This window comes from Cricetulus griseus, chromosome 7 (assembly GCF_003668045.3).
Source record: "Cricetulus griseus strain 17A/GY chromosome 7, alternate assembly CriGri-PICRH-1.0, whole genome shotgun sequence".
Lineage (NCBI taxonomy): Eukaryota > Metazoa > Chordata > Mammalia > Rodentia > Cricetidae > Cricetulus > Cricetulus griseus.
Genome location: NC_048600.1, coordinates 64,549,127 through 64,566,129, shown reverse-complemented (window position 1 = coordinate 64,566,129; position 17,003 = coordinate 64,549,127). Strand labels below are relative to the sequence as shown.

Below are 17,003 nucleotides of genomic sequence, written 5' to 3'. Positions count from 1 at the left end.
CAAAACACCTTAACATTTTCTTCAGTAAGGCAAAAATATTTCATTACCACATGTTGAAATGGCTCTCGGCTAACTCCTTTGATGTCATTCCTTTAAGATGTGTAATATACACACTAAGTAAAAGGAATACCTTGGTTTGGAAGTCCTTACAACTCATTCCTTCATCCCACAAACTAATTTATTGAGCACTTACTACATGAAAAGCACACTCCCAGGCATGGGGATACTGTGAGGAGCAACAGCTGAAAGTTCTCAGTGTGGAGCTAAAGTCATAGTGAAGGTGCATGGGTCACAAACACAGGGAGATGTTATCAGAGTAGTTGGGCATCCTCGAAGAAAATAAAATGGAGTAAACAGCTGAGCACCAAGGGAGCAGAGCCACACAGGATGTCTCTGCTCTGCCCAGGTTAAATACCAGCAGCCATGCTGTCCCTACCCTCTCATGAAGTCATGAGCACATTCTACATGCGGTAAAAAAATCAGCCTCCAAAACGTACATTGGCAAAGGACACTTGCAACACAGTAATTTTATTTTATTATTTATTTATTTTAATACAAAGCTTTGGCATTAGCAATTTTATGAAAAAATAAAATGTACTAAAAATAAACGCTTGTGTGGCATGATTGGTAAATGATGCACAAAAATAGGTTCTTTTTTCCTTCAAGGCAATCAGTCAGAAAGCAGTGTTTTTCCTTCTTCAAAACCATTCTACCCTATGGAATAAAAGGGAAAACAGAGATCATTAATTAGTTAAAGGCTGGTTGTCAACATTCTAAAACAACAGAGATGTGATCCTAAGTACAAGGTGGCCTGGGGCTGTCCCCAGCCCTAGCATGTGCCTGAGACTAGCAGTTTCTGAGCAGTAGTTGAGCAGCTCTTAATTTCAGAAATGCTTTAATATTCCCAGGATGAATACAGGAAAAAGGCTAACGGTGCCTTGTTTAACATATAGGGGTAGCTGTTATCCAAGCTGCTTTTGTAGCTGCTTTTTATATACATGCTGCTCTTTACCACTCTAGACTACCACGGCTATTTGAAAAAGCTGAAGAGCACAGACTTCAGGAATGTGCAGCGTTCTGTTCCAGGAATCTCTCACTTTATGGGTGTAGAGTGTTATCTTAATGTTTCTGTAACAGGTGCTAAAGAGTGCCTGCAGTCTTTGAAAAGTTTCCTGGTGCCCCCAGGATCCTGTTGTCTTTTTGCAGTCCCTGGCTCTATAAAACTACTCTAGCTTCCTGGCCCTTTGTACTTGGCTTATTCCCTAAGCAGGGCCTCCCTACCCCCATGTCTGGGTCATTCCCACTACCCTAAATCATGCCATCAGTTCTGATCTTTTCTTCTGTGATGAGGATTCTTGCTTCAAACCACTTGACCTTTGGCTGACATACAATTCTCCAGGGCCTCTTCATTTCCTCCCTACCATGTGATGTCTTCCTTCAATTCTGACTTTTACCTAACTTTCTGCCTCCATTCTCTTTCAAAAACAACAACAACAACAACAACAACAAAAAAAAAACAGCCCAGCCACCATGAAAACCCCCACTGTTGTAAGAACAATGTCTGAATTCTGTGGTCTGCCTGCTCCCAGTGCAGTAGTAACCTCAGGTGGATGCATCAAACCACACACTTCCCAAACCTGCTCTGCTCCCCTTCACTCTGTACCCCCTTCTCTTGTGAGGCTCCTTGGTGCAAAAGCAGCAGCTCTCTTGGGTGTGGCCCAAAGTGCACTCCTCCTTTCTGCTTCTTTCCTCACTTCCAACTCCTGTAGGGAAGGTCAGGCCTCTGAACTTATCCCCTGTTCTCATGAGGCTGGTGCCTAGTGAGCACTGAGGCACACATGGATAGGATTAAAGGAGCTAGCCAACTTTTCTTGGAAAAAGCTTTGGTGTGAACAACAGGCACGCTTCATAAGCACCTCTGTTCATTTCTCATAGTCCCCACTCCTTGTAGTACCTCCTCAGAAAAACTGGGTATTATGACATAGAAAGGCTTTTTAGGGGGCTGGAGAGATGGCTCAGAGGTTAAGAGCACTGGCTGTTCTTTCAGAGGTCCTGAGTTCAATTCCCAGCACCCACATGGTGGCTCACAACCATCCGTTATGAGATCTGGTGCCCTCTTCTGGTGTGCAGATATACATGGAAGCAGAATGTTGTATACATAATAAATAAATAAAATCTTAAAAAAAAGAAAGGCTTTTTAGGAATACCAAAACATTAGGTGCTTCTGAGGAAAAGGAAAAGGGCCTCTGCAAAGACCAAAGGTAACTGTTGCTTTGCTTCAGACTCTTCTTTCAGATCATCTTCTCAGAAACTAAGCTTCTCTGGTTACAGCTGGAGCCCTCAGTGTTCCGTGGGGGCAGCCAGGCCAAGCAGTGTAGAGAGGCACTGGCCTGCATCCCATCCTCTTTCCTAAGTGTCTATCAGGGACCACTCAATCTTTCTGAGCCTCAGGACTCCTCTATGTCTAAATACTCTGCATTGGTTAAAAGAACACACATGACAAGAAGGAAGAAGACCCATTCCCAGCATACACCTCAGAAAGGAATGTTAAGTATTCTTGGTAACATAAAAAACAGATGGATGCTAATTTGACCAAGAATATTTGACTGAAAAAGTAAACATCTAGAATTCTTGACCACTGTTTCCCAAATTGCTCCAGAAGCCAATCTGGAACTGTATGACTTGCATTAACAGGGAAATAAAGTACAGACAGCTTACATCACAGGATGTGGCAGGCATTAAGAGCTACTTTTGTTTTAGTCATATCTGAAGGAGTGCTAGGTCACAAAGCCAAAAAGATCTTACTCTGGGAGATGGTGAAAAAGAAGTCTGGAAACTCTGCTTTTGAAATTCAAAGTCCTGCAAGAGGCAACTAAAAAGCAATCCCAATCCTTGTCACATGGGCTCTGAACCCACCCAGCAGCATGTGACTCAAAGGCAGACCTTCCTTTCAGAGCCCTAAACTGTATGTAGTTCCTGAGTGAACAGCCAGACAACAGCTGGCTAGCTCATTAGCTTACCAACTGTCCATATGGACAACTCTGCCTGATAGAAAGTTGTTCTCTTCCATTAAATCCACTCCTTTGGGATGACTCAGGGCTCTAGAACTCTAGTAAACCTCACACTCTTTTGCAATGGCTGTGCAGTACGAGGCTACTGTGAGCAAAGAGGGACTTCAGTCCACAGCAGATCCTCCTTTCTCTAGCAGTCCTTGGGACACCTTGAGACACCCCTCACCTCCTTTTCCCTCATTTCTAAGCAAAGACATCTACTGGTTCTATTTTCAGATCCTTTAGTAACAACATTTTGCTGATCTGTCAATGTTCTAAAACAGAAGCCTAACTAGCTGGCTGTGGTTGTGCACTCTAGAAAGCAAGAGTTCTGAATAGAATTCAGAAATACTCAGTATAGAGGAAAACAGAATCATCAGCTGCTTCTTTCTGGTTGATAAATGTCTGCAACCACACCTGGAAAGCTCACCAGAACTATCAGTGAGGCACTGGACCCATTTACCTGCTCAGGAGTCCAGAAGCCAGGGCTTCTCAATAGTAGGTCCCAGCACAGAAGCATCTTTCTACAGACTTGATCATATTAATCTTGACATATGTATTTCCTGCTGCCCAGACCAATGAAAAAACCCTGAGTACATATCTGCAGTACATATCTCTGCAAATTTTAAGATGTGTGCTTTTTAAGAATCAGAGTCTACAAACTAAAAGATGGGCCCTAAATACATAGTCCAACTTTCTACTCAACTTAAAATCTCTCCTACATCATCTACTTATGTGTTCCCCAAATAAAAACAAGGATGATAGTATCTTTCTCATAGAGAGGGAACGATGTCATAAATATAAGCTGGCAGGTGCTGGGCTTTCACAAGGCTCATCTGAATAAGAACAACAAAACTCCCTTTTAATGATGTTCAACAGTCTTGTTGATGTAGGTACCAAGAATCACAAGTGTGAGAAAAAAGCTAAATCCTAAGTACTTTTGTTTTGTATTTCCCTTTTTTTGACCATCATCCTGTTTGTATCTGTAGTCTCAAATTTCTCCAGATTTGTTTGCAGTGTTAAAAGCTTTTAAGGCACAACTAGTTACAGAAGAGTACTTAATTAAATAAGTACTCTTTCACAGAACAGAAGGACTCCAAATAACACAGACTTCTGATGTAGCCAATAGCATTGAATTCTTGGAAAACAGTACCTGTAAATAAGGTCAAGAGTGCTTTGCCCCTGCCTGAGCGCTCCATGGTGGTCATCAATGTACTTACAGCAAAGAACAAAGGGGGCCTGGGCCTGCCTGGGTTCTGCATGGCTGCCCTAAAACCTGCCCATGCTGCTTGCTCTTGCCTTCAGGGTTTTGTGAATGAACACAACGCCCTGCTGGAGCTGCAGGAAAGAAAACTGCCCTCATGGGTACATCTGTGCTAGGTTTATTCTCAGTTTCCAGAAAGTCACTAAAATGTCAACAGATCTTTCCATCTGTTTATAGAAAATAGCACCTTGCAAATGGACAGGTTAACCCAGGATGATTACAATTAGAAAGGGCCTCATTTTGGCTATAAATTTATTGGTAGATGAGAGCAAAAGGCGTAGGTAGATTTAAAAATCCATGAGCAAAGAATTTAAAAATTGCTAACTTTTTTTTTTTTTTTTGCTGTTGTTGTTTTGTTTTTTGAGACAGGGTTTCTCTGTGTAACAACCTTTGTTGTCTTGGAATTCTCTTTGTAGACCAGGGTGGCCTCAAACTCACAGAGATACACCTGCCTCTGCCTCCTGAGTGCTGGTTAAAGACATACACCACCATACCCGGCCTTCTAAAAAACTTTTATCTGGAATAAAATAATTTAGTAATTTCCACCCACCTTTTAGAGAGACACTGGCACAGAGTGACTGATCTTTATCTCCCACAATAAAATGGTCTTTAAAAAAAATGAAGCGATTCATGCTTGGAAAAACAACAAAACCCCCAAATCACACAGAAGCTCACAGTGGAGAGGAAAACATCCTAAAAATATAACCTAAGATACTCACCACTAATATTTTGGTGACTATCTTTTCATGTACCCTCAGGTGTGTACACACACATGTGCACATGCACGCTCACACTCACTCAATTTTCTCTCTAAATGGGATTATGAATACTGTTCCTTAGGATGGTTTTGAAGGCAAAGAAGTAATAGTCAATGAACAACTGCAAATCAACCATCTACAAAGGCTAATGGGAGAAGGGCTGACTAAGACATGGCTATGAAGACCCGTGACTTAGGTTCCGAGTAATGCATTTAGGCATGGAACTGAAGCAGTATGACCCAGGCACTTGGGTTCCTATTTAGCATTCTCTAAAGTCTCTGATGTATAGACTGAGCATCTAGGAAGATTCTGAGTGAGTAAGAGGACCATTACATTGTCTAGTAATTCTATAGAAGTGCCCTGGGCATCACTATTTATTTTTACTGGTTATTACTCGTAGTTGAATTTTTAAAAATATTTAATTATATTTACTTATTTTACATGCTGATGAGTGTGTGTGCATGTGGTGCTTGCAATGGCATGCACGTGGAGGTCAGAGGACAGCTTGTAGGAATATTATTTTTTTTTTTCTTCCACGAGGTAGATTCTGTGACTAAACTCAAGTCAGTTTTGGCAGCAAGTGCCTTTACCTATTGAATCATCTCACCCGTCCCCTCACTGGTAAAATCTTAGTACAGGGCTTTTCTGGGCAGTGGTGGCACACACCTTTAATCCATGTACTCAGGAGGCAGAGGCAAGTGGATCTCTGTGAGTTTGAGGCTACCCTGGTCTACAGAGTGAGTTCCAGGACAGTCAGAGCTACATAGTGAGAACCTGTCTTGAAAACAAAACAAAAATGAATTGGGCTAATTATCTAGCTGATTGGGAATTGTAAGACTAGTGGCTACAGACCAAACAATGACTTCACTTTGAATGGAAGTGTTTTTGAAATCATGGGTACCCAGAGTTCCTATGCACTGTATCTACTTTCACGGACAAAATTAAATTAATTTGCTTTATACAGGTTGATGGCTATCTCTTAAATTTTAAATGATAATTTATTTCTTTGCCTATGTGCATACGTACATGTGTCATGGTGTGTATGTGTGTAGGTCAGAGGACAACTTGTGGAAGTTGGATTGAACTCAGGTCATCAGGTTTGGCAGCAAGTGTCTTCCCTGCTGAGCCACCCTCCTGGCCCCAGATGGCCCTCTTATTCACAGAACTGTAGCAGAATCTTGGCAGAATTAGTTTGGCTAACATTTATTGAGCACTTATTACGTAGAAGGCACTGTGCTAAGTCCATAGCCCTATGATGTGGATTAATTTTTATCTGCTTATTTTGATGATTAAAATAATGTTCAGATAAATTTAAATGCCCAAGTCTCACAACTGGAAAATGGAGGAGTTGAGTGAGAGTCAAATCTAGGTGTGATGGACTCTAGAATCTGAGAAACTGATACTGTGTTCTGTACAGAAGTAGCTAGCTGCTGACTGACCTAATGGACAGGTAAAGACTATTCATATAAAGGGTGAAGAGCGCCAATGTACCACAGTAGCCTTTCAAGATGTACAGGGTCATGGATGCCAGAAGATATTTCCTGCAAGTATTTGTCAACAGATCAGGTGAGAGATAATATGTCAGAGGAAGTAAAAGTTTTTTTGTTTCCATAGCTGAACAATGTTAATTATTCAAGGATATTGTTTACTGTTGGCAACTTAAAATGCTAGGCCATACTCCAATATGGAGTGAACATGATGTTCAATGTAGGCTCAAATTTGGGCACGAGCCCAGGTTGTGTCCATCTCTAAGTAGTATGAATACTCAGGTAAAAAAAAAAAAGGACTGAATAGCAAATAATATTTAAAACAAAAGAGTACAAAACCCTTCCATTATCATATCACTGTGGAATGCTGCTTCTGGAAAATCACTGCATCCCAAGGACCAAGATGTCTACCCTACAGTAGCCCTCATAGTGACACACAACTTCTGCCGGCATTCCTAGCTCTGTGCATTCCTTGTGGCAAGTCCATCTCACCATTAGGAAGTCTGACTGGTATTCTTCCTTATGGGGGCCAACTTCACCTTTTTATAACCTATACTGGCCTCTTTCTGCCCTTGGAGAGACAGTCTATTCCATCAATTCTACCTCCCAACAGTCTTCTGAGAGCAGTAGATAGATTTCCTCCCCACTTCTTTCCTGTCCTTGACCATAGCAAAGAAAGGTCTTGGTGTTCTCCCAAAGTCGACTACAGCTCTTGGTGAAGTCCTATGAGCACACACAGTGTGGGGCTATTCCTATCAATGGTCAGGTCATGGACATTCTTCACGTACTAAGACTGTTCTGGTGTCCTGGCATATGCATGACAATGTGGATCCAGCTTGTACTAAAGTGAGCCTTCAGAGCTTTGCTCCTGTATGCTGGTCTTACTGAACAAAATGAACTCCCATTCTGTGTGACTAAAAATAGATGGCTCATGAAATAAATTAATTGGCTAACTATGATCCCATTGGGATCAGCATGAAACAGGTGGGAAGCAAAGTCTCACCACCGTCATTAAAGTTACATGTTTTCTTGGGGATCATCTGGCACATGCAATCCAAAAAACAATTGTTACTTACTCATTAGCATTCAAGCTAGCTGTGGCTCTGATGATCATGTAGCAGAGTGTGAGAGCACTGAGGAGGCCAAAACTGGCAATAATAAACCATTCTTCTGTTGACAAAGGAAAGGGAGGAAATCACTCTGGGGAGAAGATTTAAGTCAAATCGATGTCAACACTTCCCTCAAATGCAACGAAGCAGACGTCAACGGAGGTGTAAGCCAAGGCTGGCTCAAGGAAGTCAAGCAGGCGGAAGTTTGCCAGAAAGCTACTAACTAGAGAAGGTTAGTGGAAGTACTGGGAAAAGCTGCAAGGAGAAAGGAAAGCATGGCTCAACCATTTCTTTCAGTTTAGATCCAGAAGTACATGAGGAGTGTGACCACAAAAAGGCATAGGAAAATGATGTAGGAGAACTGTACATGGACATAGATATTACTGTGAATTTAAATGACTGTAGAACAACCATACTTATAATCATTTTTCAAATTTCCCTTTTGCCATTTCTGCATGATTCTAATACTCAATCTTAACTAAGGGGTAGGAACAGGGCGTGGGGTACTCAAATGTCTTATGGGTATGCTAAGCAGAAAGCTGCTCCTCTGAGTTACTCATTCTTGCATTTTCTCTTATCTATCAGTTAACTTAGAGTATTCATACTAAAAAGACACATCACAGTTGTGCCAAGAAAATAGGCTCATGACTCCTGCTAGGAAGTAAAACTGGTCCTTCTGTCTTTGTAGAAAAGTAGGAGGGGCTGTGACTGACAAGGTATGCAGAAGTCAAAATCAAAGTCATGCATACATGGTGATAGCATGAAACTAAACTGGGGTCTGAGAACTAATCTGACTTGCTCCAAAGTCGTAACTATAAAATATTGCCAAGGGTAAACTAAATTGGGATAGTTTGACAAAGTAAATCTATAAAATTTCTCTACATCCGTAACAAGGCATGGCAAATGTTCACATGCAAAACTGTTCCTAACAGGAACTTTTCTTCATTTTAACATTTTTTTTTTTAAAAGACTTTATTATGTATACAGTGTTCTGGCTACATGAATGCCAGCATTTCAGAAGAGGGCACCAGATCTCATTACAGATGGCTGTGAGCCACCATGTTGTTGCCAGGAATTGAACTCAGGACCTCTGAAGAGCAGCCAGTGCTCTTAACCTCTGAGCCACCTCATCAGCCCCTCATTTTAACATTTTTTTTAGTAAGTGTACAAAATAATATCTTTCATATGTTCATATATGTGGCATAGTTATTTCTTTAAAATTTTTTTATCTTTAACTATGTGTATGTGTGTACGGGTGCACATGTATGTATATATGAGCACATGTGCCCATGGAGGCCAGAAGGTTGGGACCTCCTGGAGCTGGAGAGGCACCCCATGTGGGTGCTGGGAATTGAACCTGGGTCCTTGGAAAGAGTATCATGTGCTTCCAGACTACCTCTTAGTTTGGGTTTCATGAATCCTAAAACTTTCTAAACTGTGTGTGCACAGGCTTTTTTTCTAGAAAAGGCTAAAAGAACTTGCTCTCTGGGCTCCCAGGATGCTGAGTTTGTTCTATAAGCTAAATCTTCACTGTCCTGGTTGGTTTATGATTAAAATGCTTAACGAACTCTTTTCACAACACTGCAGCCACTGCTAAGTCTTACATTACAGATTTCCTCCTCATTAGATTTGAGCTTTTTATTGAAGTCAAAATGGACACTCAAGAATCCATGTGAAATCCATTGTGGTAGCCTATGCATGTTTTTAGTTGGGAAGAGTGTATACTGGTATTTTTAAAATTCAAGAGATGAACATTATCAACAGCAAGGAGAGTAACATTCATTTTTCTTCTTTTCTTTTTATCGATTGATGAGATTGGTCTTGAACTTCTAAATTTTTTGCTTCTACCTCCTAAGTGTTGGGAATGCTGGGATTATAGGCATGTGCCACTGTGCCCCAGCACTGAGCTGCCACCAAGCCCACCTTCTCATAAACCTTTGTTCACAGACTAACATTTGGAACTTCAGTCACGTCTATATTCCTGAATTATGAATACATGTACTTATTTGTGTCTTTGTATGTGAGAAACACCATCACAGCAGCACCTGGCAGATCCAAGAGTACTCAGCAGCAATCTTCGGCAGCTGAACCACCCTTCTGCCCTCCCGCACAATGGGTGCTGACTGAAGGTACTGTACTTGCTTATGGTAATACAGGGATTTGGAAGGAAATGAGGTACTTAGGGTCTAGATAATCACATGAGTTTTCTTTAATGACATTATGTGTAAGTTCTTATGTTTTATTTGATATATGAATTATTTTTATCATCAAAAGATTTTATTATCAAGATTTTGAAGACATTTCCACATAAAACTGACAAGATATGTGCTTAATGTAGTAGGTGCTCAATAAATGCCTGATTAATGAAGGACTTATAAAAACGCAATTTTAAATCACTTCTATCTCCTTTCGAACTGCTAGACCAAGTTTTGAAACTCTAGACCATAAAACCTAAATGCCAAAGTTGGAACACCATGAAATGCTGCTAAGCCAAGCACTGGGAAATGTTAAGAAATGAGCCACACTATATCAAAGAATAGTTTTACTTATGACAGAATGAAAGCTCTTAGCCTTCAGACAAATGGCAACCTCTGGATGGTTCAAAACCATGCATTTCAACAAAACAGACCACAGAAGCCTTAACATGTGAAGAGCAAGCTATTCCATAAACTACGTCCCCCATGTTTGTTACTGGCTCCCAGAGGTAAGTGGAACCTCATCAACTCTAGGCTTGAAGTCCTGGGTAAGCAGCAGCATAATTAGAAAAGGCAGCACCAGAGTGGCGACGAGAGATGGGTGAGAGGTTGTTAGATGGAAACTGCATGTAAAGAATGAAAACGGAGAAAAGAATTTGCTTGTTATAGGATGAATGCCTTGTCTACAACATCCATACACACACCACCAACCCACTCACACTGTATACAGACGGGCACTGCTCTCGCTCGCAACAGCACATTTTTGCTTATTAACAGTTCAACAATCAAGACATTTCATAACTAGCCCAGAATAGTTTTTAGGTTCAATTCTACATTAGTTTTTCACCAAGTTGTTTATAGTCCAGGAGATCATGGGCAGCAGTGCTCAGCATACAACATACCAGCACTGCTGCCTGCTAGCCCACATTGTACTCCAGTGTCTCCCTTTAAAATGTCTTTTTGCAATGCAATGATTTCAAAACAAGGTTTACTGAACAGCCATTAAGACAAACCTTTAAATAACTAACCACAAAATCACCAGCATGCACATTCATTATTATAAATAAAGTGGATGAAATATACATTATCTTTTCCATTATAAAACTGCTGGACCACGTGGCCTCAACTTTCTCCTTGACAGCCACCTCATGCCCAACACAGGCAGCAATACTGTCTGGTGCTTGGGCAAAGGGTCCCCACTTACTTGTTACTGCTATGTTGATTTCACCCGTTCGAGGAGTGAGCTCCCCATCTTGAGGAAGAGGAGATATGCCTGAAGTTCGCAGTGGCTCAAGGCCAAGGGAACTGTCGCTGGCAAGGTCACCGAGGGCTGATCTTCGGTTAACTGCTTGGGTTCTGGTAAGCCTTTCCATATCAAATGCTACATTATCAGTACACGGCAGATTTGGCTGCAAAATATTTCCAGATTAAAAAATCATTATAAGAACAAGTTTATAAAATCCTGAATGTTTAACACCCACTCCAAGAACTTCTCTATGCTTTTCCATGTAATTAATCTTCTATTCCTGCCCATCTATACCTTTCCTACTGTCACTTAAGAAGCTTTCTTCAAAGAATCAGCTGATTTTCCTCCCAAAAATGTTACAAAAGAAAACCAAAATCCACAGCTCAAACTATTCACTGTAGCTTGGCAAAGAAATGATAACCATTTGTGGTCTCAGTCACAGGCAGAGGGAGACTAGTATCATTTATCAAGCTGACACTTTCAGATTGAAAATTTACTTCATTATCTTCATGTTAAATGCTATTGTTAAAGGTAACAAAATACCTTGTTTATACTGTAACTTCTCTGAAATGCTCCATTTACTTGGTATCTAGTTAACAAAACAAAATGTCTATGTTTAAAAACAAAGCACACAAGCAAGAGCAGATCAAAGCTCAGGCTTGTAAACCATAAGAAAATAATTTGCTTCAAAGCCTAAGCCTCCAACTACAGCTGAAGTCTACCCAGCAGAGTAAGAGGCAGCTCCTTCTGTCTGCAGGAGACAGCACATTGAAAATGAGCTCAGAAAAATTGTTGACAAAAGGAACAGCCAAGACCCAGAGCCTACTGTTTCTAGGGCAAAAGAATCTGTTTTAGACCCTCCCAAAGTTCTACTAAAAACAAAATTAATAGTGCAGTGTAAGAGCTGATGCTTGCAGTAACATCACATGCAAAAAATTAGGACAGCTATCTTTTATTCCAGAAGGCTCCATTAAAAATGGACAGAGGACAAGTTTCTATTCCTACATGCTGGCCATGTGAGATAGTCTCTGTCAAACTAGTCTTACATAGGGATAACTTGGCCATAAGAGAACAGTTTACAATAGTGACTTAATTTTTTTTCTTTCTATTAAAAGTATACCCTGCATATGTACTTCTGTTGATATTTTAGTTGTGAGCCTTAACCTTTAACACTGAGCTATCTCTTCAACTCTATATACCTTTCTTAAGCAAGGAACGCAGGGAAGTCTCCAACATTTCATTGTACTGCCCTGGCACCTGTCACCCTCAGTGCAGCATACTTGGCTAACAAAGCTGCCAAGTTGCTCAAGATTACCATATTTTTCACCACTTGCAAGTTACCAACAATCAAAGACATGAAAGGCATGCTTAAGAGGGCAGAATATGACATCATCTCATATTATGCCAAATATAAGAAAATTACTTAGACCACAGTTTTCTATACCCTATTTCTTTTGTGTCCCCTCAATCAGAAGCACAATTTTTAAAGTAGACTAGTATAATTATTTAATTCTCTTCTCATGTTCCCTGAGGTACTTGAGAACTCTGAAGTCATCTGGAAGAAAGGCACTGTTGAATAAACAAGGTCGATATGGCAAAGAAAGCTAGACTATTCTAAAGAGATTTGGTCATGGCTTGTATTATGCCAGTTGTATTACACTGCATGTGATATGATATTACACGAACGTAGTGACAAACAGGGAACATACCACAATTCCTAGGGCTTTCAAAATATTAAGTTTGCACATAGGACAGGTACAGTGTTCACTAAGCCAGGGGTCCACACATGATTTGTGGAAAACATGCCTAGAAAACAACAGAGAATTATGTCATAAATTACACACTGAAGAACTGCCAGGTCAAAATGGAAAGAATCAGAATTTTAATTTTTTTCTGTTTTAGGGGATTTTCAATGACAAGAGATAAATAGTGGGGCATATTAAAATATAACCTACAGAAACTCTCCTGTACCTAATCTCATGTGGTAATAACACTTGTGTAGTGTAAGTGAGAGGGATACAGATGCTCAGACTTGTTTTTGTGCTGTGCCACAGATCCAACAGAGGGGTCTGCTGTGTTGCCCAGGATGGTCCCAAGATCACAAGTGATGGAAGAGTAGCTGGGACTATAGATGTAAACTACTGTGCCCAACTTGCCTGTGAATTCCAAAAAAGACTTGAAGAAATCTAGAAAAATGTATTAAGAGTAAAGATAACCAGACTTTATAAACAAGCTATATTTTAGAAGAATAGCTCATTTAGAAAAATGGGACACAGATATTAAGTCACAGTTTTATGGAACTCAACCTAGGTTGAATAACAGTAAAAGTCACAGGGCAGTTAGGACTGTTTTAAGGTGTTGAGCTGTTACCTAAGAATGAGATCATCAGTTGGCGATTCTCGGCTGACATGTTAAAGGGCTGAGGATAGGGGACAATGACATGAGAACAGAAAGTCACATCCTCCTGATGGAGTCAGCCACTACAGAAGGGTCTGTATTCTTGGAACAGGAACTTGTTCCTATGGGAAGTCTGTAGAAAAGACTTTGAAGGACAAAGGTCATGCCCAAGCTCTGGCACCCTTGCACAAGAACATGAAGAAGCTGTAACTCAGCTTGGGGGTCGTGGAGTACTGGGCTGACACAAAGGGGCATCAACAGTTTTGGAAGAAATGTTGCAATGTGAGTTTGGGATAAAAGACAATTTGAGAGATACCAAATTGGGTCATCATATACTTTTAAAACCTTGCTTGTTAAATTATAATTTAATATTTTGGTTACTATTTGAAAATACAGTTTTGATTTAAAAAGATGGTCTAGAAAACTTTTTACTGGAATGACAATTTCATTCAGTAACATACTATACCACAGTTACCACCTGATGGCCTTATAACACACTTCTTTGAAGACCAGAATCAAGATCTTGAAGTCTTGCTTTATCAGCCTAGTCTAAAACTTTCAGATAGGACATTCGTACTCCTGAGTGCCTTTCTTTAGGGGCTTTATAGGCTGGAAAGCTATCAATCCATAGGGAGACTTACATTTATAGAATACAAGGTGTAATGTCTGCAACTTACTACTTATATGGACATAAGCGAGTGCTCCAGAGAAGGATGAGGGCCTTCTGAGGGCTCAGCCCTTACTGAGGGTCACCTGTAGCTACTGCTTAGCAGCTTTTAACTGCGCCAAGGTGGGCTGTAGTACAATATAGAACAGAACAAAGCTGCTGCCATTGCTGTTTCTTTTTAAAAACATTATTATTTGTGGGTATGCACACACATGCTCACAATGTGGTAGTCAGAGGAAAACTTGAAGGAGTCAGTTCTCTCTTACAACCATGTGAATTCCAGGGATCAAACTCAGGGCGTCAGGTTATCTCTCCAGACCAGAATAATAATAATAATAATAATAATAATCTTAACCTCTGTGGTGCATGCAAAGGTCCCTTTAGATCTCATCTAAACAGTAGAATCTAAACTACAATTACCTAATCTGCATACATCTGGGAGCAGCTGATGGTTGTCTGGGGGCTTAGCTAGCGCCAGGACAGAGTGGGACAGAAGGTGTTCTAGCCACAGGATGGACAATGTATTTGGCCGGCTGTCAGAGTAGAAGAGGTCATGTGATCTTCAAAAGGACTGCTTTGATTCAGGAGTGAGAGGTATGAAGGTGGGTGTGGTAGCTGACTCTTAACCAGCAGATGGTAGAAACCCTGGTGAGAAAGCAGCAGCTGTCTTTGGATTAAGATTTGGCTCTGGCCTGCCCTGGGCAATGTTTTTGCTTTTCCTATTACTGGTTATACAGAAAAGGCGTACCTCCCTTACTTAATTACTTACCTGTCTGGCCTGCCTTCCTTCTTTTTTGGGGGGGACAGGGTCTCATGTATTTCCAGATTACCCTTAAACCTGAGGATGATCTTCAGTTTCTGACCTTCTTGCCTTCAACTCCCAAATGATGGGGTGCCCATACCCATTTTCACATGCTGTGAGGCCTTCACATGCTGATTTTAAGGGTTTACAACTTGTCTGTTCCTTTGACCTTAAATGCTGGGATTCTTAAGTACTTATTTCCTTATAGATTAGTTGATCTAGAAGAAAAACTGTTCCATCCCGTTAGATAATTACCGTGTTCCCCTTTGTGTGATTATAGAAGACAATAAAGACTAACTGGCTATCTTTAGACAAATAAAAATCTGTCTTTCTTAGTTAATTCAAACCTAAAAGAAATATTTCTTCTCTTTAAAAATAAATGTTCTTTTTAGCTATCACCTGCACCCCAGACAACTACTTCAAACCGCCTTCCATGATCCAGAGCCAATCTTTTCTGATCTCCACTAATCCAGCCTCTGTGCATCTGACCCCAGACCTTCTGTCTCTAACTCCCACAGCTTTTCTTGGTAAAACTAAGCCCTTGCTCTCTACATCCACCAGCCTTGAACAACCCTGCACTCTCCTGCCTGGTCCCCTTGGGCTTGCAGCTGCCCCTTATTCACCTATTTTCTCCACCTTTCCATGATCACTTCCTCGGCTTACTGCTCTCCATACTCACCATGTTCTTCATCTTGTTTCTGAGCAAAGCTTTGCTACAGAGCTTCTGGATCCTTGGCCCATCACTATCCTGACTCTCAGCTGTCTGCCCTGAAGGACCATGGATGGGAGAGTGGGAAAGACAGGCTTGATCACCTCATGATGCTGACTGAAGCACACGAAAACTGTACCTGGAACACTCTGAGAAGCACTAAGGGTCAAGAGATAAAAGCTTTGCTAAACAGGCAAAGTGATCTTAATGTTCCATGCAACATCCCAATAAATGGCAAGAACACTTCTGAAACAAGCCTTAGACACTAGCACACCACCATGGTGCCCTCTCACTGGAGGATGAACCACAGGGGGCAGACCTTGAAAAGTAGTTCTTCCTTACTGTCTTGAAAAACTCTTGTAATAAAAATACACATAGCAGCAGAGAGGGGCTAAATGGTGGACTGGGATGTGCAGACAACAGTGGACCAACATATCAGAGCTTCCACCACATCCTTTACTTCTGTAAGAAATGCTGCGAGATACACAATTGGAAACACATAGACTATGTAAGAAACAAAGCCTGCAACACTGAAATGCAGTGCCTCCTCCTCCCTACTCCCCAGGGGCCAGAAATAGAGGTCAAAAAGCAGTGGGGCTGGGGCAGTGGCGGGGGGGGGGGGGGGGGGGAGGAAAGTAGGGGAGGCATCTACATTGGAGGTGAGCTGTTTTCACAACTCTGCAGCCCCTGGGTGCCCTGTTAAGGACCTGGCAAACATGAAAGGATCCAGGATTATTAAAGGTCAGAGACAAGAACTCCTTCCCCAGCAAGGCCTTGCAGATGCTATTTAAGCTGATCTCCCTCTGAGGTGGGGGTGACTGCAGCAACTTCCCAGCCAGCCAGCAGCCAGCTTCCTGACCTGTTTTAGCTCTGGCTGGCATCATCATGCTGCGGCACTCTCCTTTTCAGTATTTTTACCTACTAAAATTTGTGGCTAACCTTTAAATAAGGTAACTGTTCTCAGTTTTGGAGCTATGATGGCTAACATCCAAAAGGTGATCAACTGTAATCAACTGACACAAGCAGGAGGTCCCCAAAGCAATGTCAACTGCCATCTGTCCACAATGAATTAGTGCAATAGAGGACAAAAAGGAAAGGTCCTGTGACAAAGCAATTCACATGAGGTTTGATATAGATAGAGAACAGTTTGGTTCAGAATAGGCTTGTTAAAAATAAAGGACAAACATACATAAACATCTGGCTATCTTCCTACTGAGGAGAGACAGAAAATAAAGTCTACCAAAAGCTAGCTGCAGGGTAGTATGGGCAAGTTTTAAAAAAAATTGGAGTCTCAAAGGCTTGAGTATGATTAAATGCTG

General features: G+C 41.1%; 1 protein-coding gene across 1 annotated transcript in view; it reads right to left on the bottom strand.

Annotated features, from left to right (window-relative positions):
* Window positions 1–539: 539 nt before the first annotated feature.
* The window catches only part of Rnf130 (ring finger protein 130), a 127,818-nt gene continuing 111,354 nt past the window's right edge, over window positions 540–17,003 (bottom strand). The window contains exons 9-12 of the mRNA XM_035448109.1: window positions 12,819–12,915; window positions 11,068–11,272; window positions 7,636–7,729; window positions 540–714 (exon numbers count right to left, since the gene is read on the bottom strand). Coding sequence (XP_035304000.1) covers window positions 699–714; window positions 7,636–7,729; window positions 11,068–11,272; window positions 12,819–12,915 — 412 coding nt within the window. The 3' untranslated portion in view covers window positions 540–698. The remainder of the gene's footprint in view (window positions 715–7,635; window positions 7,730–11,067; window positions 11,273–12,818; window positions 12,916–17,003) is intronic.